General features: G+C 48.1%; 1 protein-coding gene across 1 annotated transcript in view; it reads left to right on the top strand.

Annotated features, from left to right (window-relative positions):
• VAT1L (vesicle amine transport 1 like) overlaps positions 1-25,822 on the top strand; it is a 135,697-nt gene that overhangs the window by 72,014 nt on the left and 37,861 nt on the right. The window contains exon 7 of the mRNA XM_045986700.1: positions 2,103-2,297. Coding sequence (XP_045842656.1) covers positions 2,103-2,297 — 195 coding nt within the window. The remainder of the gene's footprint in view (positions 1-2,102; positions 2,298-25,822) is intronic.

Below are 25,822 nucleotides of genomic sequence, written 5' to 3'. Positions count from 1 at the left end.
AGGTTCAGTGAAGGCACGCATGAAAACACGGCCAGGATGGAGGTTGAGATCCTCCTGCCTTAAGCAGGGGTGCTGATTACAAGAGTGCTATGTAGCTGGAAGGCAAGAACGAAGACTATTTCCTTTTGGAGGCCTGGTCCTATATTAGTCAGTCAGTGAGAAGTAAGATGAAGATAGGGCATCTCAAGGAGTGGAATGATGACTTTGTTCTAGAAGATTCTAGAAAGGAATTTTTTTTTATGTATTGGAGAAAGGCCTAAAAAATAAGGCCAGACATGGAACTATACAAGAATTTCTCATTCCTAATTATGTTCCACCTTAAAACTCTTAACGGAGCTTGTACTCACTCTGTCCAACACACCATTTGCTTTCAGACTATAGCAATGATTATCAGTGGCTAACACCTAGAGAGCAATCGGACACCAAATTCAGAACTCCTACTCACTAAATCAAAGATAACAAATACTTAATATTTATAGAAAACCTACTCCAGGTCAGACACCGTTTTAAGAACTTTCTATATATTAACACTTATTCCTCATGATGACCCTGTGAGGTGCAGTAGGGAAACTTATCACAGAGAGGTTAGGTGACTTGCCTAAAGTTGCCCAGCTAGTAAGTGGCAGAACTAGGATTCAAAACTAGGCGGCTGGCTCTGGAACTTAACCATAGCTGCAGGAATAGCAGATTTTTACAAGCGTTCATTTCACAGACATTCCCTGAGACAATGCAGATGCACCATGAAACGAGTCATTAATCATTTCTCTGCTTTGTTTTTGTGGAAAGCCAGCCTGTGGCCAAATACATGTCTCTCCTAGAGCTGGCCCCCAGGCCTTCAGGGGATGTACATTAGTAAAGAATTTCATGCATGAAACTTATTCCTGCTTTTGACTTGTCTTTCTCACACTTACTTTCCTAACAGTATGATTTTCCCACTTCAAAAGGTACATATCACTATCTTTGGCGAGCTTTGGTGAGCTCCCACAATTCAGGAAAGAGGTGGGATGTAAATAAACACCACAATCATGTAAACATTATGAATGTTCCTATGTGCCCGCCACATTCCACTCTGCCTTCCGGTTTAAACGATTCACCACTTCTCCTAGAGCCTTTAGAAACTGGAACTTGGCATTCTAAATTCTAACCAAAGGAGATGCAGTTAAATCAGAACAAAGCAGCTGGATGACCGTTTCTGGATTATTCATTTACTTTCATGTCTGAAGTGGGGGATGAGAGGCTGGAAAGGAGAGAGCCACACTTGCCACCTGTGCGTATCCCGTCAAGGATGTTAGCGCTATCGGCGTTTGGGGCTGGAGAACTCTTTGTCATGAGGGGCCGTCCTATGCACTGTGGGATGTTTACCAGCATCCCTGGCTTCTACCCACTGGATGCCCATAGATTTCTCTCCCTTCCAGTCACCACAGCAAAAACACTCCCAGACTTTGCCAACTGTCCTTCGGATAAGAACCGCTGGCTTTGTCCCAACACTATGGCTCCACGCTCCACCACGCTGTGCCTTCTGCCTGTATCACGTTCCCTCACTCTTCCTCTGCTGGATTCCTACCCACCTCTCCAGCTGCTCCATCATTCCACCTAACAAAGCCGCTCTTGTGGCCGGGTCACCATCCCACCGAGTCCCTGCCACACTTGGTAGACTTCTCTGCCACCCCACTCCTTCTCTACTATTCATAAGCTAAACTCTTCCAGAAGCCTGGGAGGAAGCACTCTAGCATGGTCTGCAGCCGAGGGCTATGAAGCACAGAGAGAACAGGGAGCACAAGTAGTACCAGGATTCATCTCCAGAGCGGGCAGTCCTAACCCCAGGCCTCAGGGTTCCAACGACACGTGGCCTGATAGCTGTTCTCAGGACATTTGTCTCGCTCTCCCGCCCAGACCTCATGCTCGGTGCAGAAGCCTCACTCTGCACTCCCAGCACTGCCTGGCTGCATGGCTGCTTGAAAAAAATACCCCAACAAGGACCCCCACCCCCACCCCACCGGGCCCCCTGGGCCCTGCCCTGCTGCAGCCCTGTTCTCCACCTGCCAATACTATGAAAGTGGCTGCCATTGGCTCACTATAATGGGCACCTTCTCTCCTTCCAGTGGTGGCAGGTCGAGAAGGTGAACCCCATCAAGCTCTACGAAGAGAACAAAGTCATCGCGGGGTTTTCCCTTTTGAACCTGCTCTTCAAACAGGGCCGTGCGGGCCTCATTCGAGGAGTGGTGGACAAACTCATTGGGCTCTACAACCAGAAGAAGATCAAGCCCGTGGTAGACTCCCTTTGGGCCCTGGAAGAGGTAAGAATGACGTTTTTCCCCCTGGCAAATAATGTCTTTTGAACCCAGATTTAGGCAGATGCACAGTCTTTTATTCAAAGATTATTCTCTGGGTTTGTTTGCTTTAAATGAGGATCCCAAGAGTCATTGTCCTATAGCATTGGGCTTCGGAGGTAAAAAACTCTCTAAGTTCCCTAGTGATTCCAAATCATGTGCCTCAACATACCTCTTGTACTACGAGCCGTTCTCAGGCCACCAAGTTTTCATGGGTGTGGACGAACTCCCAGCTTTTCAGAGGGCATGAGTATGGCTGCAGCATCGTTTGTATCATCCCCTTGTGGATGGGTGACATCAAGGTGGGGGCAGACAGTGGCTCAGAGCCGAAATGTTTTGTGTGCTAGACTCAGGGGCTGGGACACCCTGCGAGATGAGACGCTGTTAGCTGTCCCGGCGGGCACAGTAATTATGCACGGATTACTGGGTCTAGTAATGGACGGAGTGTGTTTGTTAATGGATCTGCCAAAAGTTCTTGGATTGGAAGCGTTCCTTGGTCATGAAAATGATCAAGACTCTGTCATGTAACTTTTCAGGACACTGAAGCATGAACTAGCTGCACTGGGGCAGGTGGGACGCGCTAGGAGGAGGCGGGCTCTAGAAGAGCCTCCAGGGTCAAGGAAGTTCCGGACGTTTGGGTAGCCAGTCTTGGTAGCTACCTGTGCAGAGAAAATACAGAGGTACAGCCCAGGTTTAAAGAGACATTTCACTGAGTAATCTTCCTCGGTTGGGCCGTTGGCTTCAGGGAGCCAAGAAACTCCCTGAGAAATATGTGGGAATGTGTTCTGTGTTTGTTTGGTTTTTGCATTTTGCATGGGTGAGTGCCTCACAATGCAAGAAATCTTTTGTGCTTTGGGGAGTCACAGACATCCTTGGGAAAGCTAATGAACATAATGTTCTGTGGAACAGATAGCAGGTACTGTCCTGCAATAGAGCTGGTGCCGTTTGCCTAATGAACTGCGTTGGCCAAAATCCCATGGCTCCCCTAAGCACAGAAATTGCCCTAGAAAAAGCTTTGCGGGGGTCCCCATGTAATCAATTAAAACTGGCCTTGGGTGAGTGGACCAGAGGTACACCTGTATCTGCCGCTCATACTGCAGTATCAGGAATGGTTTTCTTAAAAACCAGCCACCAAAACCCTGGTGTCTTCTGCTGAAGGAAATACAGGCTTATTGTAGGAAAAGTCCTAAAATAAAGAACAGAAGCGTAAGGAGAAAATAAACTGCAAGTGCACATTCCAGAGATAACACTGCCAACATTTTGGCTTGCGTCCTTCCAGCATTTTTTTTTCTTTTGCAGATGGTCACTATGATTCAGTTTCTTGTTAAATCAGATAATCATGCATTCCTTCTGCTGTGTAATTTCCAAGATGGTTGGCCTACTGTTATACTTTTCGTGGAAATGTTTTTAATTCACCGAGTCAGACATGTGGTGTCTCAGTGGCATAAAGAAGGGATGACTGCGTGGTTGCTGGTTCTCAGTGGGCAGAGAGGACAGAAAACTGGGGGTAGTCAAGACAAGGGCTAGGAGATGAACTTGACTATGGGACAAGGAAGAGGGCTTAAACTCAGTGTTCAAAAGGGAAGCATTTAAGTGAGAGTTGAAATCCAGGAGGGGTCGGTTCACCCATTGGGTCCTTATTCTCGTAATTGAAATCATTGCTTGGTCACGATGGATAGTGGATGATTACTATGTGCCCAGCACTGTGCGGATGCTCAAGACAACAGTGGACGACTGCCAAGATACATGGGTTTCACAGAGCTTACATTTGGAGGGATGGGGGTGGTGCAGAAGATTCTGGGCAGTGAACAGAAATCAGCAGGGTATTTGCCAATTGTCCTAAGTTTCTGAAAGGAATTAAATTAGGGTGTATGTTGGCAAGTAAGTGGAGTGGAGAGACAGTTTTTACAGACCAGTGGTTTTCAACCTCTTTCTTCTTGTTACCTGCCCCTGCGAGAGACTTTTTAGACTTCTCTTCCAGATGAATCCCCTCTATGATATTTTAATACCGTGGGTATACTATCTCTCTCGTTAACAATTCAGCTACCTACCTTTCCTCTAGCAGCCTATCCTTCTGGTAATGTCCTGCCTGTGATCTGTGCTTTAGAGATTAAAAGAGTAAGATTTTTTTTTTCATCCTCCAAGAACCAGTTCTCACCCCTGTGAGGCTGGTATCGCTCCCATCGAAAGTGCCTTCTGTACAATGATTTCAAACAAGAAAGGTTAGGTGTCATTGGAGTTGGGATGTGAAAGAGGCTGAAAGCTATAAAGAAAGTGCCTGCCAGGCAGAGAGACCCTCAAAAGTAAAAGGACAAAGATTAGAGGGATCGGTTCTGTGGCCCCTTTCCACAGGTTGGGATGAGCAAATGTGGGAATGCTCTTTATCCAAAGGATACATAGTGATTCGAAGGGGTACCTGCACCCCAGTGTTTATAAAAGCAATGTCCACAGTAGCTAAACTACAGAAAGAGCCCGGATGAATGGATAAAGAAGATGTGTGTATCTATGTATCTATCTCTCCATCTACACACACACACACACACACACACACGTGTGCGCACACACGCACAGGAACATTACTCAGCCATCAGAAAGAATGAAATCTTGCTATGTGCAATGACGTGCATGGAAATAGACAGTATTATGCTAAGTGAAATAAGTCAAAGGCAAATATCATATGATTTCACTCATATGTGAAATTTAAGAAACAAAACACATGAGCCTAGGGAAAAGGAAGGAAAATTAAAGTATCAGGAAAACAGAGAGGGAGGCAAACCATAGGAGACTCTTCACTATAGGGAACAAACTGAGCGTTGCTGGGGGCCGGGGGATGGGGGGATGGGGTAACGGGGTGATGGGCACAAAGGAAGGCACTTGAAGTAATGAACACTGGGTATTGTATGAAACATAAATCACAGAATTCTACCTCTGAGACTAATAATATAGTATGCTAATTAAATTTAATTTAAATTAAAAAATGGTTAAGGAAAAAAAAAAGAGTGCCTGACTTGGTAGCAGGGACCAGATAGAAATCCGGATTTTAGCCTAAGCCCCATGGGAGGCTGCTGACGGGCCATGGTCAGGAGGTGCCACATTGGGACCCTGAGGGTATGATCAACCAGGGAAGAAGCAAAAATGGTGAGGCTGGGTGCTAAAAATGGTTAGCTGCAGCTGCTAAAGTCTGATATTCAAGGAAGCTCCTGACCGGCTTAGGAATGGGAGGGGGCGCTGAGCTGAGCTGAGCTCTCATTAGGGAGGGTCTGCTCACTTAAGGCAGTGGGGCACAGAGGAGCCCTGCGCATGTGGAAGTTAAGTCAGGACGGGCTCAGCCGAGGAAGCAGAGTGAAGGCTCTCAGGACCCGCACTGACCAGAGATGGGAAGCTCAGGCGGCAGCTGCAGTGGACTGAGTAATGGATCCTATCCAGGCAAGTTGGGGGACTTTATCCCAAATACTTCCCAAATTCACCTACTTGCTCTCCTTTCCACTCAGGGCACTGTGGCCCAAGCTGGCCTCCCTCCTGCAGTGAGCTCCTGACTGGCCCCTCCCTTCTATCTCCCATTCTCCACCAGCAGCCCAAGTGGACTTATCTCCCCCTAACCCAGACCGTGTCCACCCCACTTAAAATCCTGCCGTGATGTCCCCCTGCACCTGATATGCAGTCTGAACTCTTTCCTGGACTGTACAGCCTTGTCTGGTCGTTAACTCCCGCCCCTCTCATCATCTTCTCACTGTCCACCTCGCCTCCTCCATCTGAGTTTCAGTGGCCTGCGTGTCCCTGGTCCCAAAACTACCTAAGCCTTCAGGAACGGAGGTACTTTGAACACTCCTCCTCCAGATTTCAGAGTTGCTTCCTTCTACCCATTCATCCCTCAGCTTCCACGTGACCTACATAGAGAGATCCTCCTCCAAGCCCCTCCTGAAAGGGGCTTCCTACACAGCCACCCACCCAGGGGGTTCATTTTACTCTGTCCGACAATCTCCATTCTATTCATCACTGGTTGAAATGACCTTGTTCATCTGTTGGCTTGTCGAGACTCTTGTCTCCCTTCCACTAGAAAGTAAACCCCAGAGGAGGAAAGACCCCGAGTGTGCCGTTCAAGACCCCAGTGACTGGCACAGAGTCGATGCTCAAGCAACAGGCATTTCATGAGTGAACTGATGAATCCAGCAATACACAGAAACAGGACTACATGGGTATTGTACTACTGGGTATTGTGTAGGTTCTACAATAACTATGCATTGAATGAATGAATAAATGAGTGAATAAACAAGACATACTAAAACAAGGTATTATTACTTTAAGACAACTTGGGCCCAATTGGCATTTTGGCCAAGCCATCCTTTGCTGGGGGTAGGGGCTGCCCTATGCTTTGTAGGATTTTAGCAGCATCTCTGGTCTCTGCCCACTAGATACCAGCAGCGCCCCCCACTGCCAGCCATGACAATAGAAGATACCACTAGACATGGTTGAATGTCCCCTGAGTGGGCTGGGAGGAGGAGCAAAACCTCCACTAGCTGAGAAGCATGGCTTTAAAAGAAGCCATATTGGTTAAGATTGTCACTAGGAAAACAAAGCAATCACACGTTCCTATGGCAAGCTAGTCATCCACAAAGGGGAGACAGACAGCCGTTGCCTGTTTGCCAACAAAAACGTCCACAGCCACTCATCAGGAACACCCACCAACTTTCTGGGGGTTCTTTTCCACAATATTTACAGACATCTGTTTAGAGCTGCAGTTGGGCCAAACTCAAGTTATTTATCAAGCCCACGCGACTCTTCTGGGCTCGAGGAGAATCGAGCGAGCTTATTACTGGCGAACCTCAGAGGGATGACTGTAATGATCTCCCCCTCCCCTCTGGTAAATGATTTCATAAAATTGCTTTTCAGGCCAGCTCGGCAACTTCATCGATGGAATATGAAGCCCATAGGGATTAAAAGAAGATTTTCTTGGGCTCTCTGAGCCCGCAGACTAGAAGATTTAATAATTTCAGGAACGATGTAGTGTTTCTTTTTCGCCATCTGTCTTTGACTTTATTGTAAATTTAATACACGAAGCAGAGAGACGCAGCAGCTTCAGGTTTGCCTCCGGATATTAAATGTGCAGCTGTACCTTAAGTTAGAAAAAAGCTAATCTTTCCAAACAGTTCAGAGGTGGGAAAGGAATGAGACATATTTGTCAACCAAGCACTGCACATCTGCACTGCAGATTTTGACGCATGACAGACAGAAGCAGGGCCAGTGGAATGGGAGAGACTAAGCGAGCTGGAGTCATTGGAAAGATTGAAAACTGGAAATAAAAGAGAAGCAGGAGTCAGAGATGACCAGTGGTCTTGTAAGCTGGGAGACCGGGAGTGGGGTGCTGGCAAATACCATTTTACTCGGCAGTGGTAGACGCTACCGCAAAAAAATCTCAAGAGCTTGGTTGAGTTTGGTTTGAGGGTGATGGTTGAACATGCAGGTGGGAATGTCCACAAGTCAAACCCCCAGTCTCACGGAGATGAGAGAGGAGGGTACTGGCTGCTACCATCACTACTGCTGCTGCTACTGCCGCCATTTCCAGAGGATTCACTGTGCGGCGGGCACCGCTCCAAGTGTTCTGCACGTATCAAATCCTGTAGACTGCCCAACAACCCTAACACCCAGCCACTATCTTCCCCATCCTCCAGGTCACAAATGTTAGGCTTTCAGGAAGCTACCCTTGCCCCAAGCTCCTGCTTATATTGAATTTAATGAAAATCTGAAGCCCGGGGAAGTCTGATGCAGAAAAGTTAATGAAAAAATGGCAATGAATAAACTCAATGAACAAAAGAATAAGCAAAATAATCACATTAGCGAACACTTGGCACGGCTTGTCTCTCTGTGTGCTGAGCTCTTTCCGTTGACTAACTCACTGCATCCCCACAATAACCTCGAGTGGGGGTACTGTTACTATCACCATGGCACAAAGGAGAAAATGGGTTCGTGACGAAGGTGCCCCAGGTCACACAGCTGGTGTGTGGCCAAGCTGGCAGTCACACCAAGACAGATCGGTTCTTGAGTCCGTGCCACTTCTCTGCGGCCAAGGGAAGAGAGCTAAGGCCGGAACCCCAGCATCCCCCAGCTTTCAAGCAGCGGCACGGAGACCACTATGGCCGTCTGACAGGTCATTAGTGTCGGCTGCTGCTGACAAGTCGGGAAGTACATAGAGGAAAAGCCTTTGGATTTGGCCCCGGGTCACGGTGACCTTTCAGAAAGCCCTCTCGGTAAGATGATGAGGGCAGAAGCCTGGATGCAGAGGGTCAGGAAGGGAATGCGTGGGTAAGGCAGGCTGAGAGCCAGCATAAGCCTCCCATTGAGCAGAACAAAAGCCCCGAGAACAGCCAGGAGGAGCAGGCTCCAGGGCGGGGATGTTTAGAAAGTGGACTAGTGGTTGCCTAGTGCTGGGGGCTTTGGGGGGGAATGAAAAGGACCACTAAGAGGTACGGTACTTCTGTTTGGAGGGATGAAAATGGTCTAAAACGACAGGTGGTTGCCCAGCGCTGACTATACTGAACCCATTGCATTATATACATTATACGCACTATAATTGCAGTATGACAGGCAAATCGTATCTCAGTAAGACGGTTGCATCGTTGGGAGGAATGGGGAAAAGGGTTGTGTAGAGTCGGGATAGGGGAGATGGGCAGAGGTACAGCTTGGCAAGTCCAGACCCCCGGCCTCAGTCCTTACAGTATCCCCTCTGCATGGCCTTGTGAAACCATCCACGTATCCTGGCCCCTTCCCCTAGTTTCCAGATGAGGAAACTGACTCCCCAGGAGTGAGGGCTAGTTTGCTCCGTATCCCTACGCTTCATTCTTCCTTTACCACACGTCCCCCTTTCTCTCAAGGAGAATCCTAGATTTTTCAGTTCAGCGCGGTCTCTCCTGCCCCACACTCACACACACGTTCCCAATTTCCACACACGGTCTCCCCGCAAGCCCGGGTCACGTGGGTTTTCTGCAGCTCAAACATCCCAGCACCATCCTGTCCGCAGGCCGTGCCAGGCACCTGCCGTCCACCCTGCTCTGAGTTGCCCAACAGATGAGCAAACTGAGACACAGCTCTGGCTAGCTCATCCATCGGTGGTGGGCTGAATAGTGAACCAATCCTGCACACACCTTGCCTTCAATGCAGAGACCCATTTCAGGCTTCTGACCTGCACAACTGTAAGAGAAGAAATTTGTGTTGTGTTAAGCTACTGAGTTGGGGTGGGGGCGGGGGGCGGTTGTTACAGCAGCAATCAGGAATTAAGACCTCGTCTCTTCAGCAAATCCAGAGCTGGGCTCTGAAAACGAACTTGTAGTGGGAAGATGTGGGTCCACACTGAGGGAGCAGCCAGGGTGGCAGACGTGAACAGCCCGATGGTTACATAAGCAGGACATAAAACCCACAAGAAGAGAGCTGGAGGGGGACCGAGGCATGTGCTGCAGGCCCGGAAGCCGGAGAGAGAGAGAAGGAGGCTGGCACATCCGAACACTGGGAAAAGGTGCATGTGGCTGAGCGGGAAGTGAGGGCGAGGCCAGGAGGCCGACCGTGAGAACAGGGGGAGGAAGTGGAGCAGGCACAGGCTCCCACCACCGCCCAACTGTGCCATCCTCACTCTGGCCAGCCGGACCATTGCGGTTCTTCAAGAACCCGGGTCTCTGTTGCCCCGTGCCCGTCTTCATGCTGTTCTCGGTTATTTCTGCCTAGTATGCCCTTCTCTCACCCCTGTCCTGTGAAATTCCTGCTCCCCTTTCAAGGTTCAGGGATGGCATTGGCTCTCCTGCAACCGGATCCCCAACATTCCCCAGTCCTGCCATGTCCCCCAACCCCAAAAGAGGAACCCCTGGGCTTGCCACCTCCATCAACATGTTCATGGACAGTTACCTATGAAAAATGGAGAAAAGGGGGGAAAAAGATAAATGGAGAAAATAATGGTATGTTCCAGCAGTTTCTAGTTGGACTTAAATGATCTCATGCCTGAGGGCTGTTAAGTGCTCGCTAGCTATTAGTCCTGCAGGGCAATGCAGACGTATCCCCCTCCCCACCACCAGGTTGAGATCTTTGGGGCCAGGGGCTCTCAGGCAAGATACCAAGCAAGGAGAACACAGGGTACGCTATGGAGAAGATTTCTGGGGCCTCCAGGCAGATGTGTCCATCAGCCCGGTGCAGCGTCTAAGCATCCAGGCTCTAACCAGACAATTTTGTATCCACCAGAGACCACGGCGTGTTGCCGGATTAGGGTTATTCACAGCTAAGCACTCCTCCTGGGAGCTCAGCAATGAGTACATTTCTGCGATGAAGAAGATGATCGCTTTTGCCTTTATGTCTATCGTTTGGCTGAACAACTGGAGTTTCTTGTGAGCCAGGCACAGAGTCAATGCAGGCTGCTCTTGGCTGTGTTTTTTAAAAGACCTAGACAGAATTCTGCTGCTTCTAAGGCTAGAAATGCCTGGTTGCTTCTGTTTGCTTTCCAAGTCGATGGAGCAATCACTTTATAGGTCTCATTTGCAAGGTGACACCAGAAGGACCGTTTGCAAATATTTTCCGAGGTATCTGTACTGATGTGTTAATCACAGATTCTGACCTACTCGCTAGAAGCAGAGAAAGAAGAGAACTGTGTGGCAGACCCAGGTCGTCGGAACACTAGAGCACACACTTATATCAGAGAATGTACGAAGAATGGCCGTATCCTGGCAGGGGGGCAGGCTGTGGATTTTGTTTCCCCTGCCACCTGTGGAAGGCGCTCTCCACCCTGGGCATTGCTTTCCTCTATTGAAAATGGGCTGCCGTAGCCAAGGACCACAGGCTGAATGGCTTAAGACAACAGAAATACATTAGTCTCATAGTTCTAGAGGTCAGAAGTCCCAGATCAAAGTGTCGGTGGGGTTGGTCCTTTCTGAGGGTTTACTGGCATCTTTGGGGTTGCTTGGCTCATAGACACGTCACCCCATAACTGCCTTTGTGTTCACATGGGGTGCTGTGTGAGCATCTTGTCTCCACATCTCCCCTTCTTATAAGGACAACAGTCATTGGAATAAGCCTCCCCCGACTCCAGGGTGACCACATCTTAACTAATTACATCTGCAAAGACCCTCTTTCCAAATAGTCACATGCTGAAGTCCCCGGGGTTAAGACTTCAACATACAAATTTTCAGTGAGGGCCTGAATTCAACACACAACAGATGGTGAGTCGGATGCACTCAGGACGGGAAAATGTTTTGTGAACTGTAAAGGGTTTGAAGAGAGAAATTTTTGCATAAGGGTTAAAAGAACAGGCTCCAGAATCAGGCCAAGTCCTCCTTCCATGGGTGACAGACGTGAGGCCTTGGGAAAGCCACCTGAGTTCACTTCTCTAGGCTTCCCTTCTTCATCTGTGAAATGGGGATAAGAGCAGTACTTCCCCTATGGGGTTGTCATGAAAATGTCATAGATGGTGTGGGGCCAGGCTGTGGGGCTTGTCCTAGCACCCTGTAGAAGTCAGCTCTGTTCCCATCTGGGCAGGGATGGGTTGGGTGTGGCCCTGCCTTTCTGCCTCTTATAATTCACCCTCCCAGGGCTGGCCACCCCTCTGGTCTGCCACCACTGTGATGCCAACAGTGGTTTTACCATTGCTTCTTGCCTTTTGCTTTTACTCCCTTCCAAAGGCATCTGTGGGCGCTGCTTTCTGGAACAGAAGCTCTAAGCAGCCCCAATGATAAACACATGCTCGCGTTCTGATCCTCTGGTTCTCCAGCCCTCTAGACTCTGATCACAAAACTGTGAGCTTGTTTGGGGTGGTGCTGCCAGGAAAGGGCCATGCTCTGGTTAGTCATTCAGTAAACTCCAAGTGAGCAGCTGCCTGCGGAGCGCTGGGTGAGGGACAAAGGAACGAGGGCGGAGCCAGTTTGACATTGACATTGAGCCAGGCACTGTCCTGGGCATTTTGCAGGCCTGGGCTCCTCTAGACTCACAGCAGCCCTGAGGGCTGTTGAGGAACTGCTGTTTCCATGCCACAGAGAGGACACGGAGAGGGGTGAGTGACGTGGACGAGGGCGTAGAGATGAAGGTGCTAAAGCCAGAACTCGGCTCTCAAGCTCGCTCTCTCCTGAAGCCCGTGTTCGTGGCCGTAGCCTGGCCCCTTCAGAAGTGGGGTGACTGTGTCCTGGGCCCTTCTCCCTGCTTGCCCAGTGTCCCTGATTGGAGGCCACTTGGTTCAGGGGAAGATGAGTGGGTTTCAAGACCTTGGTGCTTCCTTCCCTAACTCCAGTGAATGCAGGCGGGTGACTTTGGGTTCCAAGCCTCAGTTTCGTGATTCTGTGAAATGCAGCTGATCGCCCTTGCTCTTCTTACTAGTTTTAAAGTCTAGTGCAAGCCATGTGTACGCTGTCAACTGCGTGCTGTCTAGAAATGCCTCGGAGTGGGTGCTCAGTGCGACCTTCATTTCTTCCTTTCCACATCCCTTCCCAAAAGGCATTTCCGCGGCTTCCCTGGCACAGACACATGCTATCCTTCAGCGGATTTGTTCTACAAACCCCCGCTGGGTGAGGATGGGGACATGGTGATTAAGCTGACAGCCACACGATGCTCACCTCAACCCTCTGTAGGTGGCCCCGTTATGTCTGTGATTCAGATGAGAAGGTTGAGGCCGAGAGAGCGGATGCCTCCTCCAAGATACAGGAATCTAATGGCAAACCCCTGAACGCGGGCTGTGCTTAGAAGTGCAGGGGAGACATTTCAGAGAGGCTGTATCCCACCCTCCACCTTCTCTTTGCACAGCATTTTGCTAGCCTTTGGGGCATCAAGCCCCTCAGTAAACCCACAGTGACAGGCAGGACAGATGACATTGTGCCCATTACACAGGGTTTTAAAACGAGGTAGCCCAACACAGGCTTTGTTTTCATACCTCTGCTGCCCTTCCCCCACCCCCACAGCTGTAGTTGTAAGTGCTTCAGCTGTGCCCATGAACCTGTTACGATGCTTGCCTAAGGAGGGACACAGCACAAGAAAATGGAAGTGTTTGGTGTGGCTCCTGGGGTTAGAGCTTCAACATACGAATTTCGGGGGAGAGGGGTACACAAACATTCAATGCATAGCACTTCCTAAATGCCCTAGAGACCCTCAGATCAATCCTTCCTTTCTCATACAAGAATTTCAGATAAAGGGGTGCTTTCAATATTGTTTGGGCAACTCCGATTCCTTCCTTGACCCACTTTTTATTTAAGAAAAGACTTTTTTCACTTTCCATGCAGGTACATGGAATAATTTTTCATTTGCTTGTTTGCCAACTTGCATTTGTTGAGCACCTACTGTTTACGGAGCCCAGAACTAGGCGCGGGAGAGGCAGAAAAACAATGCAGCCTTGAGGAGAGTGCTGGCTGGTGGTGAAGCAGGCATGCAAAGAGACAATTAAAATACAGTGTTGCCAGCTCAGTAATGGGAGAGGGTCACAGGAAAGACTGGCAAATAGGAGGAATTCAACACTGCCTGAATGCTTACATGGTTACAAAACACTCACAAAACACCTCCTACCTGTGGGGGGGACTGGGCTTTACTTGCATGTTGTGGCCAACTGGTGTGGAGACAATGGGACGTTTTGGTGCTCCAAATCCTGAAATAACTTTCCTAAGACTATAAAAAGAAACGTAATATTAAATGTCTTAGCATGGCTTGGTTATCTTTAAGAAAGAAAAAGAAAAGAATTTGGGGCAGAATCAAGAAAGTGAAAGCGACAGCTGAGCGGAGACACCTGACATTAGGCTTACTGCCCTCCTTCCCTTCAACAAGATTCCAACCTGACTTTTTGAGTTTACAGATTTCATGGGGAGGCTTCTTCAGATCTTCCCTGGAGGAAGCTTCTAAGAGCAAATACGGAAGTGCCCCTGGCACCCCCACGGAGTTCACGTTCCTGTTTGGATCAAATGTTACGTCGCTTCCCTGCTCCCGGTTTCCACATGGCTACCGTGTGCCCGTGTCCTCCGTGGTCCTCTTATTTGCAAGTTGACTTCCTTCGCTCTGTTTTCCAGGCTGGCAGTCCTCCCTGCATCATTATTCTCTGTTTATGTCATTAGATACAATTTAGGTTTGTTGTGTTACTGGATCTTCCCTCCATGCTCTGCAAGTGTGACTCACTCTGCAGCTCTCGTCCCCCATGTCTGCGCTTCCCCCAAACTGTTTGTGAGCTTATCCCGGCCTGGCAGTGCTGAGAAGCACGACTTTAAAAAAAAAAAACAGCCATTAAAAATAGTCAGGAGTGGCTACTGCTTCTCTCACTGGCATTCCAAACATTTTATCAGATCTAGGAAGTTTGGGCTCATGTTGGCTGCAGGTTTAATTTTTTTTTTTTCTTTTCCTTGCTGGTTGTGGCCCGAGTTTCTTCTCACCATCCATCTCTGCAAATCTGGGGTGGCCTTGCCATGCAGCGGGAATTCCTGTCACCATCTTCCACTCGACAGTGAGTGTGGGATGAACAGGCTCTTCTCAGATATGCTAAACAGTAAACTTTCTAACAAGTGCTTTCTTTATTCGCTCTTCAAAAAGTTTATTGATACCTACTCTGTGCTAGGGAATGTTACCAGGAAAACAATGTCCCCACTGTCTTCGCGTCTAGAGTCTGGAAGGAGAGAGGTCTGGTGTGTAAATCCATCAATTCCAGGACAGTGTGGTTCTCTTGGGAGCACAGCAGGAGCAGGTCTGGGGGAGTCAGGCAGGGCTTCAAGGAGGAGGTGGACTTGATCCGGTTCTCCATCCTGGGCCACGTGCTACTTAACACTGTGCTTATCACAACAGGAGGGTCATGTGACAGATGTCCCTACAGTCAGTCAGAGGGTGTCTTAGGCTGGGATTCCCTCAAAGCAGAGCCTGGGGAACAGGCTTGTGTGCAAACTTTTATATGAGAAGTGATAAGGAGGAAGGAAAAGTGAGGGAGAAGGAGAACATTCAGGAACCGAAGAAAGGTTATGTAGCAAAGGCAGCTACTGCTTTCGCAAGTGGGTTCCAACTGTATTCTTCCAGGAGACCAAGCTGTTCCCCACAGGAGCCATTAAGAGGAGGAGGCAGAGGAAGGGGAGCGGGCAGGACTGGGCTGATGAACAGGCAGAGGCAATATGAGGCACGGACAGATTCAGAATCCCAGGGATGCAAGTCCAAATTCTGTCTGCTCCCTCGCTGACAAGCGACGGAGTCACTCCGGGCCCTTGTCTCCTGAGCTGCCGAAGTCAGATCGGCTGTGGGTAGACTGCGTGAGTCAGTACCGCTAGAACTCTCCGTTCTCTGGGGAGACTCCAGAAATGCATCTGAGAACTGCCTTCCTAGGACACCAGAGGGGAAGTGTGATGATCACTGACCACCAGCCCCCATTAGTGAAAGGGGCTGCCACAGGCGCCCACTTCCCAGGACTTCTGGGCTGTGCATGCCTGTCCCCCACTTTCACATCAGGGACACCTCGGGGTGAGGCAAAGCTATGAGCTTGAGGCACTGCCTCAAGCTGGTCCCAGCGGCAGTAGCTAGAGTATGAAGGGGACCCAGAAGATACAAAGCGCCGCAGAAGAGGGGTCTGATGCAATGAATGTCAAGTGTCTTTAGTGAAATAAGACACAGAGACTTATAAAGTGGTATGTCTTGAGAGAGGCAACACAGAAAGTTCCCAGAAGGAGGTACACACAATGGGATGTTGGTAAATGTTTCAGCAACTGGCCTTGGAGAAGATAGGTCGCATTTGCCAATTTCTATGGTGTAAATACTCCGACCAGGACCCATAGCAAGTTATCAATATGACATCATCGCAGAATGCACCGTGGGGAAGAGGCTCGCACAACTCGCCCTTGGAGCTAGCATCCCAGGTACACAAACCCTGGCCACAGGCTCCAGGGCGGATTGACAGATGATACAATCACTTGGAAGATGGACTCCACCAGGCACAGCGCTCACTCCTGCTGGTCTGCTGTGAGAGCAAACCCTAGCTGTGTGCTGCTTGACCTGAATATTCTGTGTAAACACATGAATTCTTACCACATGGAAAAGAGGGATCCTGAAGCTCCCCTCGATTCCCCAGAGCTCTGAGGAGGGCCCCCCTATATGACAAACAGGCACAAATAACGTTTCTACTTCAAGGGAAGGAAAAGGAAAAGTTGAGAAACAGAGCAGCTGCTCTTTTCTCCAGGGAAGTTTCAAAGACTTCCAGACAGAGGTAAAAATGGACTTCTCAGGGCATGGTTCACAAGCATGAATACCAGTGGTTTGGGTAATTCAGCTTATGGCATCACTTTGCATGTGACATGTTAAAGACTTGGAGAAGTCAGCACTAAAGAAACATTATTAATACCAGTGAAACGCCCACTGCCCAAAGGCACTACTACGTCACTCTCATCAGCATTAGCATCTTACGTATTAGGGCACAGACTGCGTGCCAGGCGTCATGTTGAATCCTGACAACAAGCAGATAAGATGCAATCACAGTCCCCATTTTATAGAGGAGGAAGCAATGTCTTAGGGAGATCCAGGAACTTTCCCGGGGTCACATGGCTAATAACAGGCATCTGAACCCCAACAGTCTGATTCCACAGCCTTGCTTGTAACCATGACATATGAACACTGAGTCCCATCCTGCAGAACAGGGCTGCACCACTCAGGAGTAAACAGCGTCTACACCAGCCTACTCTACCCAATAAGGTCAATGTTCACATCCGAATGCCAGTTTATTAAGTGACAACAAGAAATAACTCCAACTGTAAATCTACAGTATCTTTGGTTAGCCCCGTGTCCCTGTTGAGGGGAGGACAGGGGGATCCAAATGCTAATCAGCCCAGTCCCTGGTTTTAATAAGAAAGTAACAAAGAGGTCAATTGGCAGCTTCTGTTACTTGACCTTGCTCCCCACTATCAGCCCAGGGACTGACCCTCTCATCCTCTGCTTGCTGCCCTGGGCCGTGGGGCAACACTTACTGCGGGCCTTGTTATTTTCTCAAATTCTTTGGTCATCTGCCCTTTTGAGAACTAAAGCTGCTTTTCACACAGGAAGTATTCAGAGAGCTTTTACCGCAGCCCAGAACCACGAGAGACTCTGAATTACGAAACAGAGCCGTAGTGTGCTGGAGCTGGCTCCTACCAGCTCACGAGAGCCCACTGTTCAATAGGCAGGAATTCTGCGAGCCACTCACTCAACAAAACTATGATATTAAGTATCAAAGTATATAAACTTCTAGCTTAAGAAATGATACGGTAAGAAAAGGTAATACAGACTTAAAACCCATCAGTTCACAACTATTTTACATTTGACGACCTGTGCTCCTGAGATTGTTCGCCCGTCCTGTCTGGATGGGGAAGGTACGGTATCACGTGGCTCATCTGCATTGCTCACGATGTTAACTGCAGTGACATCACTTGGGTAGCCTCAAAATCAGCCACAGTGGGAGGATTTACACCACGGAAACCAGGGCTTGATTTTGTGGGGCTGTGGACTCTATAAACCCAAGAAAGTAAAGGAGAAAATGTGAATACTGCAGATTGAATTTGAAAAAGTGTCATGGCTGGTGGCTGAAGCTCAAAGAAGTGACAGTTTATTGAAAAAAATCTGGAAAAGGGTGAGAAATAGCTTAACAGTTGATCAGATATCAATCATATATCGGGTCAATAACACCAAATCTATTGGGCACACCACTCAATTTGTCAAGTCATGATTGAATTGTGACCATCGGCCGGCTACCTATGATAGAACGGTTCCGTGAAAAACAGTGAAGGCGATCCATGACAATGAGTCAACTATATGGGCTTTAAAATAAAGAGTAGTGTGTATCTTGTTATTACCTGTAAATTGTGGACGATATATTCTCTATGTCAGTGAAATTTATAGTAAATGTATGCCTGTCCATATATATATATATATATTTTTTTTTTTTTCTTCCAGAGAGTCAGCTGTTAAACATTTACCAGCATACCGCTGGCTGTTGAGCATTATCCTAATACTTGGGAACTTAAAGTCTGTTTGGGAGGGAAACAAATGGTATGGATAAAAGAAGAATTAGGGGACAAGAAAACACATGACAAAGGAGTACATTGTTTTTTATGGGGAAACATATTGCATGTTTCATGTTGCAGAAAGCTTGTTAAGTAGACAGGAGGGACCCGTATGGGAATCATCAGAGAAGACCTCACAGAGAACCTTAAAGGAAGCTCAGAATAGGACAGTGCTGAGTTTGGGTAAAAACAGCGTAAGCAAAGGCTTAGAGGCAGGAGAACCTATTGTTAGCATTCCTGTACCGGTTACGCCCAAGACAGAGTCTATAGGGATGCATGAATGAATGGAAAACTAATGGCAAGCAGGAGTGGGGAAGATGAGATGGGACCAGAGGGAGGGTCTTAGAAGTCAGAAGTAGACTCTGAGACAGGGATCCAAGTGCAAGGTTTTTGTTTGCTTGTTTTTAAGGATCTAGAACATTCTGAGGGAGGTGGGAAAATGAGAGAGGAAAAGAAAGGCAATCCCTGCAAGGTGCATTAGCAAGCCAGCTACCCCTGTGGGTAATGGAGGTTAATCCTAGGAGGGACCTAGGAGACACCACAAAACTCCCGTCTCAGAGTAATCCTACCTGTGGGGCAAGGAAGTGGGAATACTTAAGGAACAACTGCTAACGGTCCTTGGTTGAAAGCTGCTCTGAGGATGGGGAACTTTATTTTTTTTACACTGCCGGCCTGCTGTGCAGGCAGCATGAGCAAGAGAAAGTCTTCGGGAAAGAAATGGGTGAGTGGCATCTTCCTGAGGGATCAGAGATCAGCAATGATGAGGGTCTGCTATACCCATTAATTTTGGGTTTAGTGAACTCAACAGTAGGGATTCACTTGAGCATGTTCTTGGGCAAAGAAGTGTCCTTGGAAAGGCTGCTTCCCCAGGAACTTTCCCTATGACAGGATCCCCACAACATGGTACAGACGGAGGTACCAGGGCCCTGCAGGTTCATAAGATCAACATTCAAGTCCCCCCTGCACCACTTAGTAGCTACATGACTATGAAACTCAGAAGATCCTGGTCTTCTCCTTGTCTGCAAAATGGGGATATTACTGCGTTCCCATAAGGTTGTTTTGAGGATGAAAAAATACATAAATATGAGGGTGGTTTCTAAATTGGTATTTTGTTATTTTGATCACATGTAGAAATATCAAAGAAACAAAGAAAGGTTTTTAAAATAATCTGTATCAGTTTCCTTTTTTGAACCTCCTCCTAAGGGGATCCTTCTTATGACATATTGAATTCTGTCCTTTCTTTGAAAGGCAGACACATCTTCAAAGCGACCTCTGTCATTTCTTCACTTTGTTGTCAGCCTCCTGTGCGAAGAGTGCCCTCTGATTAGTGGTGATTTCTCTCACGGTGACATTAGTCATTCTCACGGTAACAGCTGGGCCAGCCAGGAACTCTAATACACAATGCTTGGATTAAAAAAAAAAAAAAAAAGCCATCTTTGTGTATTACTTTAGTGAATCAAAAGGTTATGATTCACCCAGCAGCACTTGAAGGATTTAGATAAGAGATATTCTTGAGTAATTTGTCTCCAAGGCCTAACAGAGCCTCAGAAATACAAGCTGGATTCTCAGAATCACTCTGGAAGCCTCACTTCATTAATGGAGGGCCAATTTGGTTGGATGATGAGAGGAGAATAAAGGGAGAGATTAGAGGAAGTCTAGGCTCATCTTCTCAGAAGTATTACTAAGAGAGATAGGAGGTGGAATCAGAAGGGGGCGAAGTTAAAAGAGATAAAAGAGAGAAGGTTAAGGCAACTTTAGCTCTAAGATATACATATTACGTGGAAAGGCATGTCTATGCTTTGTCATTTCAGTGATATTACCTTTCATTAACGTAGTTCCTGTAACTATATCTCCTTTAATATTGGGTAATAAAAGCTGCTAAAGGGACTCCGGTCCCACTGCAAATTAACGGAGATAATTAAATTCATCCTAATGCAGTCCTAAAGATCCCCGCTCAGCTTGAAATCGCTGCATTTAGGAAGGCGCTTCTCAATCCGGCTCAGAGAACTAACCACATTTTCCTCATGTTTTGGAGTATTTGTAGCTTCCGTGAATAGGCAGTTTACATGGCTACAAGAGAAAACCGAGGCTTAACAGGAGTGGTACAGGGGGAGTGGAGATTTGGTTCTTTCTGTCTAATCTAGGGGTCCCTCCGCTATACTGCCTTGATCTTCTGGTTCCAGTAAATTTCTTGAGATGTAGGAGAGGTTTCTACAGAAGTATGTTGAAGACTCATGAGAAAGGTATGTGATTTGTTTTGCCTTTGAGTAGGAGACACAGGTTGGAAGGATTCTGAATTCCCAGACTTCCCCATGTTCATACTTGGGGGAGCCCCAGGAATGGAAATCACGTGAAGGCAGATACTGAATTCCTGGATCTATAAGGCCCCCCAGGTGTAAGCCGCCCCTTCCCATCACCCTGGGAAACAAGAAATTATAGGACACCCACCTAGGCAGGGAAATGAGAAGAGACATAAGCCTGAATCTCTTCTACCAAAAAGACCTACTTCGAAGAATTTCATGGTCCAGTAAGTGTGTGAATGGGGAGCTGTGGGGATGCAAAGCAGAGGCATCAAGGGATTTGCTAACTGACCCAGGAAACTGGAAGGTTCTCTCCCTGACCCCACACCAGCCGGTCCAGCAAGCTGTTTATTCTGTGTTGTCTTAGAGGCCAGGAAAAGAGGATACAGTGAGCCCAGTGAACTAGTTACCGATGGAGATATTTGGAAATGTTGTTCTCATGAGAGCCCAGCTAACGGCACTACCTTCCCCACAGGCAGCTGTGGTAGAACTCTCTCCTCCACAGACTCATACTCACACACGTTTTGTCCATTCTTTCTTCTACATTTCTCTTGAATCTAGTCTTTTCTGCCGCAGCCACTGTTTCTCCCACTACCCACCGTCTTCTCTGATAGACTAGTTCTCTGGCCACTGTCTCCTTGCCTCCTGTCCCCCTGACCCCTGCTCCCCTGAGGCCAGCAAATGTCTGCTGGGGGCATAGGTGCTGCTCATGGTGCCCTTTGTGTATCTGAACTGTCGGGAGGATGGAAAAGTCACCACTTCTGATTGTTTCTCAGTATCCAGCTCCAGCCCCGAGAAGACAGGCTTCAAATGGAAAGGACACATGTCAGCCCTCCAAAGCTGATCATGAGTATGCATCCCACGGGACAGTGAACAAGGTTTCTTAGTTTGCAGTCCATAAATAGTCTTCTTGGTACGAGCTTCCAGGGATCCTGTCTTCTGTCCTCCCCACCATTTCCTGGTCCTTCCTCTCCCTTGACACCCCACGAGGCCTGTGGCTTCATCCTGGAGTAGCACACCAGGGTGTCCCTCCAATCTCCATCTTTCTGTGTCTCCGGAGAGGCATTCTGCCTTTTGCATGTGACAAAAGGGGCATCTACAAGCCAAACACATGTTCCCCGTGATGACATACACACCCCCTCCTGTAACAGGGTTTCAGTATATTACTTTTTAAATAAATGATTTCTTTCCACTCTTCCACCCAGAGGCAATCCCCCTCGAGCACACACACACCATGGAGGAGGAGGGGAAGGTCACACAAATAAAAAATCCTGTCCTACCAACAATTCTTTCATACTCAAACCAAACATCTTCTCCAGAGAGCCTTCTTTGCACCCCATGTCAAGCCAACCGCTCTCACCACCACGTTTCCATGACCCAGAGGGGTTTCCTCTGCCCTATCTCCTACTACACCCTACATAATTCTTACTTTGCCTCTCTTCCATCCAACTATGAGCTTCTTGGGGGCAGGAAACTTCCTTTCTTCATCTCAGGGTTCAGAGTGTGTAACACAATGCCTAGCCCGGGATAGGCTCCCAGTCCATGTTTGTTCAGTGGGATAAGCTCTCTCTCTTTCTCTCCTGAGTTTGGCATGGCTGTTAGTTAAAATTAAATTGCTCAGGAAGCAGACATTATCCATCATTCCTTTCTATCTAGCTTCTTATTTAGTCACAAGAGCCTTGGTTTGTAAACAACACTAAGGTGTCAGTATCACCTGTCACAGTAGATGCTCTGCCAGTGGGGAAGGGGAAGGCTTGCAACCAGCCAGCCACTGAGGAAAGCATCCAAGTCTCGCGAGAGCTTCTTGGTGTGTATGTGTGTCTTCTGCCCACAACCTGGGTGTCCAAGGGGGAAAGCGAGAGCCCCTCATGCTTCCCCATGTGCAAATCTGATTGGGCCCTTTGGTGATGGGTGTTGTACCTAGACCGGAATGCTGTTTTGATTGGAAAGGATGCTGGGCTAATTAGTTGAAATAAAACATTCCCCAATTAACAGTAATAGAGTCAGAGCTGGAATGTGAAGCGTTCAGCAACAGCAGTGCCAGGCAGCCTATTTAAAATTAATTAGAGGCGGAAATAGGTGGAATGGAAGAACACTCCCCCCCCCTTGCCCCCGCCCCGCTCCCCTCCTCCCCAGGGCTGCGAAAGGGGAGGGGTGATGCAGGTTTATGCAAGTGTTGCTGGGTGAATTTGAGCTGTCATCTCAGATCCCATTTCTTCCAAATGAAATGAAGTGAGAGGAGAGAAAGTGCATCGGTATATGACATAGAGATGAGACAACAGAGAAAGGGCAAGAAATTAGAAAATATCCCTTACTGTCTAAATCTCCTTGCTTTGGGACTCGCAGAGCGGGACTTTAGAAAGCAAGAAATTCTTGGACCTATGAGGACATGTTCAATGTATCTCATTTACCTAAAATGCAAACTGTATCCCGACACATCACAATTCCAGAAGGGACGGCAAAGTCATCGCTGTTGGAACCTTACAGAGGTGCGAAAGCCTAGTCAGTCAAGACCTAGTTCAGCACCGGGGGACTTTTACTTTTCACACAGTTCCAACCACAGCAAGGCTTGGCTGCTTCTCAGCTGGTCTGGGGTGGGATATGAAGTTTCAAAAGATGGAGGAGAAAGAAGAGGCAGGTCCATTGACAAAGAGTGGCCGGGAGTGTGACTGCCAGTAACCCAGCAATGGGGGAGGAAAAAGCTGAGTAGACCTCCACCCAGCTGCCCACAGCTCCCACCAAAACACAGCTGCCATTTATAGCGGGAACAGAGTAACTCCGCGTGCTCATTCGCACTGAAAAACCCCACTGAGTTATTGTTCAAAATGCTACTGATGATCAGAACACCATCTACATATACATATGTATACGTAATATGCCTCTGCAGAGGAATATGCGTTCTATAAATGTACACGGTGTGTGTGCACAGACACTGTATACACAGACACAATGTAATGAATCCATTAGAAAGTAACACAAATATCCATTCTTCCAAATGAGCAGCAGTGGCAAATAAGTTTTACCTCATATGTCTCATAATCTCAAGGGTTTGCAGTGGCTACCTGGAAATCCGTGCTGGGAAGGATTCAGAGGCCAAATCGCATCTTAGAAAGACGGGCCATTCCTGAAAGGTGATATGACTGTCTTGGGACCTGGGAAGCGAGTGCTGACAGGCTTCTGACTCTTTCCAAATTGAAGCAAGTGAGAGCCCAAGAACGCTGTAAATCAAGACCTTATTGCTCTGACTCCTCACGGAACGGCTTTTACTGAGCGTTGTGTTGGCATTTGCCTCTCTGGCCCTGAGAGATGCTGCAATAGGAGAAACTCACTGTGTGTCTCGTGGGGGTGTTTGGAGAACTTTATCCATGTCAGAGGTCCCCCGGATGAGGACCCGTAAGAAACATCCAGTGGGAGAGAGAATGGTGTTTCTCTTAAGAAACTGGTTGGCTCTGATCTGCTGGAGACTGCAAATCCTGTAATAAATCACACTTCCCCTGTGCACTGGCTGTGGGAGCCAGAGGGGGGCTCACTGTAAACTCGTAGGGTCTTCTGTAGCTATTTTAGCTGCTCATCTTACCCCTGATTTTATGTCTCCATTACCGTCTTCCCTTTGTCCTGATTTGAGACTGTTGGGCATATGTATTTTTCTAAGTCCTCTCAAATGCCTCCTCAATAGTTAACAATCAGGGAATTGTGTATGCTTTAGGAAAACTTTTCAGGCTAGAACCTATTGAGACAAGTCATTGCAACCTGGAAAACTCGAGCACATGTGTAGGGCACTGTATTTGGTAAATGAAGAATGACTGTGTGTATGCGCATCTGTGTGTGTGTGTGTTTGCGTGCGTGCTGGTGTCTGCACACATGTACATGCATGAAATGCATGCAGCTCTTCTCAGGTCGTGGAATTAAAAGGCACAGTGTTTGAGCTGAGCGTCTCGGAGCCGCGGAAGCACAGTAATTACCAGGGCTGGTTCCATCAAGGCAGCCGAGCTGGACAGGTTTCAGCTGAACAGACAAAGAAAGCCTAGGCCATTGTGAGAAATGCGCTGCTGTAAGGGAACGTTCTTCCTCTGCCTTGGCCTCAGAGCGAAGGGAGATTAATTCCTTATTAAAAAAAAAAAAAACAAAAACAAAACAGGCAGCTGCTGGTGGCTTGTCACAGCTGGGACGGTGATGTGGGGAGAGGCGGTTTGGCGGTGAGAGCAGATGTGGGAGCTTACAGTGGGGAGAGGTGGGAAAGAAAGCAGCCACTCAAACAGGGGCAGAGAGGGAGGCGGGTGCTAACATTTATAAAGCTCCTGCTGTGTGCCAGGCACTGTGTGAGGCACTTTTTAGAAATTCTTATTAAACTTCCATACCCTAAAACCCTTTCCACTTGATGGAGGAAGAAGCTTAAGGACAATCAGCACCCTTTTATCTTTACATTGTATAAATTCTTTTTTTTTTAAGATTTTTATTTATCTATTTGAGAGACAGAGTGAGCGAGCGAGAGAAGGAGAGACAGCACGTAAGGAGGGGCAGGAGAAGCAGGATCCCCCGCTGAGCAGGGAGCCCACCATGGGGCTCTATCCCAGGACCCTGGGATCATGTCCTGAGCCAACGGCAGACGCTTAACTGACTGAGTCACGCAGGCGCCCCATATCAATTCTTTTAATAAATGTTGGAATTCCAATTAGCTCAAAGAAAGCTCCAGAGCAGCAGCTTAAGCACAGAGGACAACACTCCGTCCCCATAGTCAGGTGGCGACTATTAGGGAGAGCCAGGATTTCAACCCAGCTTTGCTGGGCTTCCCCACCACACAGTCCACGGCAGTCTCTGAACCACGGAGCTGGAATCCCTGGGAGCTCTGAAGTGTGGATTCCAGGGCCCCGCCCAGACCTTTGAACTCAGAATCCTGATTATGTGTACGTGCACTAAATCTTGAGAACCACGGCACTAGGCTTGGTGGCCTCTCAAAGCCAGGGCTGTCTTGCCACAGTGCTGGGTTTTGGAAATTTCCCCAACTCACGATGCCCTCCCCCAGCAGACCTCATAACCTACAGGTACCCCTCCCCTCAGCACACGCACACTTCAGCTTCCGGAGGGTAGTTCTGTGGAAAGGGGCAGCTGAGTTTTCCAGCCAGCAGTAAGTAGCTAGGGACTGGGTAGGGGCCAAGAGCATCCATTAAAAGGAGCAACCTGAGAGACCCAGAATCAG

Source organism: Meles meles, chromosome 19, assembly GCF_922984935.1.
Source record: "Meles meles chromosome 19, mMelMel3.1 paternal haplotype, whole genome shotgun sequence".
Lineage (NCBI taxonomy): Eukaryota > Metazoa > Chordata > Mammalia > Carnivora > Mustelidae > Meles > Meles meles.
The sequence above is the reverse complement of the archived record's forward strand: the minus strand, read 5'-3'. Positions and strand labels throughout refer to the sequence as shown.